Below are 4,299 nucleotides of genomic sequence, written 5' to 3'. Positions count from 1 at the left end.
TCATTGAAAGGTTGTGGGGTGAGCTTTTGAGGAGAGTCCACAAGAAAGGATCAAACACTCTGAAAGATCTCAGGAGTTTATGTATGGAGTAATAGTCTCAAATCTCTTCTGTGTTCTAAAAGCTCTTTCTGTGTGTACAGTGGGAAGACTGCCCCCTACAGGCCCTTCAACTTCCAACTACCTTTAGTTTTATGATCCTTCAGGGGACCAAACCCTAATCTACAAATAAATGTATCTTATTTTACTACCTTTGGTACCCCCCCCCCCCCCCACACACACACACACACACACACATTAAGAATGTACAACTGTTTACATTACAAAATACATTCTTTATTTGAGTGAACATCAAACATCAAAATTTATACAAATATATTCCGTATTATAACTGATACATTTGATGATTGATTCATGGAAAATGTGCAGTATACATTACATTGCATTGTCCTGGATTGAGTGTCTAGTTATCTGCAAATGTTTGAGAGATGCTAGTAGCAGGAACCCTTTAACAGATTTAAAAGAAAGAAAAATCTATGTTACATTTCATTACAATGTTCATAAATGCTTAGGTGAGCACCTTTAGAACCAAAATATTGCACATGATCTTTCCTTAGTATAGAAATGATGATGAGTATGTTGTATCTAGATTATTAATAATCAGCTGTATTCCTGTTCACATCCTGGAGTGACTCAAAAATGGCAACTTGCAGGTTCGATGTGTCGGTTTGATGGAGATTCTGTTGAACAATGAAAGATCTTATTAGTGTCTGTGTTAGGGCTGCAGGTTTTTGGGTATTTTTTTTAATTTGTTTCATAATGTCCAATTCAAACGGCCTAATTGCAAAACAACTCCACAACAGGTTGGAGAGAATAAGACAAAATGTAGATAGACAAGCCTCCACTGATTTCTACCCTACTGTCATCCTTTTATCACACTGTTTGCTCAACCAGAAAGCTCTTGGAACACACACGCAGCAAGGACAACAACCACAAAAATAGTAATTTCATTGGGAGTATGTTCTGGGGTCCCCACAAGATTAGTAAAATTTGAGTTTGTACATGAATGCATGCATACCGTGTAGTCCACGATATTGTAGCAGTGCCTTAGGTTCAGATGTCTGATAAAGTTCTTGCTGATTTGGTTTGGGTCTCCATAAGGCAAAGAAACACAGATAGGGCACACCTAGATGGCACCAGAGAGCAACAATCACAAAGTTTCAGCCCACTGTCATCCAATAGGTCTAGAGACTCTGGAAGCAGTGACAATTTGACTCTATGTATCGTGTTTGGAAAAACAGAAAATAAAATAATATTTCAAAACCATTTATCAATAACAAGTGACAACGCAAATTTACAGCAACTTATAAAGGCTGCATAACTGACCATGGGTCTCTTGTCATAGTAATGGTTATCATTGCAGTGATCCAGCAGCTCCATCTCATCTAGATCACTGTGCAGACAGAATGGACAGACAAACGTCCTCACCAGAGCACTAAGACAGTGGAGAGAGACAGACACAGGCAGGCAGACAGAAAGACAGACATATGGCAACAGTGAGCCAGAGAGAACAGGATAATATTATAGTAGTATAGCAAGTATATTAAAGACAAGTTTAAATCTTCACTCTGATGACAAAACAACAACATTCCTATTTGGCTAACTTGGACTCGCCGGCTTAGTAGGTTTTTATTCAAGTCAGAAGAGATTTATTTTTAAATTCACAAGATGATAATAAGTCTGTAGAAGAAAAACTATAACAATTTGACATAACTTTAAATGGCGACTTACTCATCATCAGTGAAGGAGAAAGGTATGTCATCGTCAAAACTCTCCAGCGCAGCCATAGCCTGTGAAGCAGCTAGCACCGACGGAGATGCCCTGGAGGCCAAAGAAGTGTGTCTTTGAGACGGGAAGGGTGTGTGCTGACCAATGTCCCAGAGCTGCGATCCTGGGGCAGAGCCTGTCCGGAGGCGGTGCCAAGGTTGGAAGCGAAAGGTGCGCGGAGCAGGTATGGGTGCTGGGGCAGTGGGGGCAGATATTCGAGCCATAGTCATGTAGGTATTGTCAGCAGGGGTGAAAGGATTGGCAGTGTTGGTGGTTGGCGTTGGTGAAGAGGTACAGCTCATAGACATATAGAAGTCTCTGGAGTCCTCTGGAGTGGCGAAGAGGGAATGTCTGGGGAGGAATCTTGGCATGCGAAGGGGAGGGGCTGTAGCGATGGATGGACTCTGATTGGCCATGCTCCTTCCTGTCGCCAATTGCAGCATCCTGATCTGGCTAAGAAACAAACAGACATATGCAATTGGTCATGATTGAGGTGACCATATGTAATGCTTTATTAGGCTCTGTGTGTTTGGCTTTGCCTGAACCACCCAGTCACTCACTCCTGTACACCACTGTTCACGGATCCAGCTGCCGGCATGGAGAACCCTGACAGGCCACGGCGAGGCTGACCCAGCCTGGTGGCGTCACCTGCTGGCACGATGTCACCAACCTCTGTCTTAGCTCTGCACACGGGGCAGTGGGGTAGGTGAGTCAAAGACTGTATCAGACAGGTTCGGCAGCAGCTGCAATCAACACACACAGTGAACCATTGATTAAAATCCATAAACGACATGTATTAAGGTAGTGCTCCACTGACACTTCAGTTATGAACTTCGCACAGATGCTCTTCCACACATGAGGTTGCTCTTCCACACACGTGGTTGCTCTTTCACACGCATGTGGTTGCTCTTCCATACGCATGTGGTTGCTCTTCCACACGCATGTGGTTGCTCTTCCACACGCATGTGGTTGCTCTTCCACACACGAGGTTGCTTTTCCACACGCATGTGGTTGCTCTTCCACACGCATGAGGTTGCTCTTCAACACACTCCACTTGTGTCCAGTTGAGGCTTGCACCCATTTCAAGAGCGTAGTCCTTAACTACGATGGGGTACTGCCCTCCTAGACTTCAGGATATGCTCTAGGCTTACATCCATAACCAAGCTCTTTGTACTGCCACCTCCTGTCTTGGCTGTGCCTCGCCTACCCTCACCGGAGGGCAGCTTCAGTTCAGCCCAATCAAAACACCTCTTCACACTGTTTAAGCTGACTTCTCTGCCCTGGCATTCCAAAGGTAAAACAAGCTTCTCCTTGAGTGACACATTCCATTAGTCTACCTGGTGCCAAACAGAAGGCACGCAGGCGCCTGAGACTGTTTGAAACATTGTTATTTACCTGTATCTGCCCTGTGAATAGCAGTGTTATTACCTGTAGTGTAAAGGCATTGGTCAATTTGTATATCATATTTGACAAGACAGAACTGAACTTAAATGTTCTCTTGTTTACTAACAATTTGATGTCAACCTCATAACCGCATATTGTCAAAGCGAAATTGAAAGCATTGTGAATGAGAAACATAACTGGTGAGTTTGTACATGGGTAATACTGTATATGAACTGTCCTGGTGGGTTTAATCTACACAAAAGATCATTTCTAAAACATTTACTTCGAGAATTCAGTCTGAATAAATTTAATTTGAGAAAATGTGTTCTGGTTAGAGAGTGCTATAGCTCTCAGCACTGGGTGCTCATAGCTCACAGATAAAGTAGTTTCGATATAAACTTATATGTACTTCACATTAAATCAATTTAAACAGAAAAGCCAGCATTCAAATTAAGTAATTTGTAGTATAACACCAGAAAACAGAAGAAAAAGAGATAACTCACACATGAGAACAGCCAGAAGGTTGATGTGGATCTTGCAGTGTGCTGAAACAGATAGGACAGTTTTCCTCAGATGGGGTCATTTGGCTTGCTGCACAGTGGGCCATACTTGAGCACAACTGTGTCCTCTGGGGCACAACTGAAAAGCGTGTGGTTTGCTGAAGAACTGGCTTGATAAAGAACTGTCTTGCTAAAGCAAATACGTAACAACTTCCCAGAATCAAAGCCTCTTAGACCCAACCCACAGGAAACTCAATTCACACTGCTAACTAGGTGGGTTATGACTGAGCAAATGCCAGGGACTTTCTGGACTAAAACAAACCGCCTTACTTAAAGCAAGTTTCACTTTCCGGCATGCTTGTTTGGAATGGTTTTTATGGTAGTATGCCAAATGACAGTTCTGTGAAAACATCATAAACATTTAGTAAGGAATGCTGCCTAGTGAGGAATGAGGAGCTGGTATGGAATCATTTCATTTAACTTGTTAGTTAGCTACATAAGAAAATGAATAAATAGTTAAAAGGGAGAAAGGACATTATACTGTTACATTTCTGCCATGTTTAAAAGTTAAAAAATAGCTCTGAATAACTGC

At 42.4% G+C, this 4,299-nt stretch overlaps 1 protein-coding gene across 1 annotated transcript; it reads right to left on the bottom strand.

The window, feature by feature from the left end:
• Nucleotides 1-311: 311 nt before the first annotated feature.
• LOC105026401 lies at nt 312-3,886 on the bottom strand. Its single transcript, XM_010897839.5, has 6 exons — nt 3,711-3,886; nt 2,385-2,567; nt 1,789-2,277; nt 1,384-1,492; nt 1,076-1,183; nt 312-737 (listed from the first exon to the last, which is right to left on the bottom strand). The coding sequence occupies exons 1-6, from the start codon at nt 3,812-3,814 to the stop codon at nt 651-653; spliced, it is 1,080 nt and encodes a 359-aa protein (XP_010896141.2). The 5' UTR covers nt 3,815-3,886; the 3' UTR covers nt 312-650.
• Nucleotides 3,887-4,299: the final 413 nt, after the last annotated feature.

Source organism: Esox lucius, chromosome 8, assembly GCF_011004845.1.
Source record: "Esox lucius isolate fEsoLuc1 chromosome 8, fEsoLuc1.pri, whole genome shotgun sequence".
NCBI classification, from domain to species: Eukaryota; Metazoa; Chordata; class Actinopteri; order Esociformes; family Esocidae; genus Esox; species Esox lucius.
The sequence above is the reverse complement of the archived record's forward strand: the minus strand, read 5'-3'. Positions and strand labels throughout refer to the sequence as shown.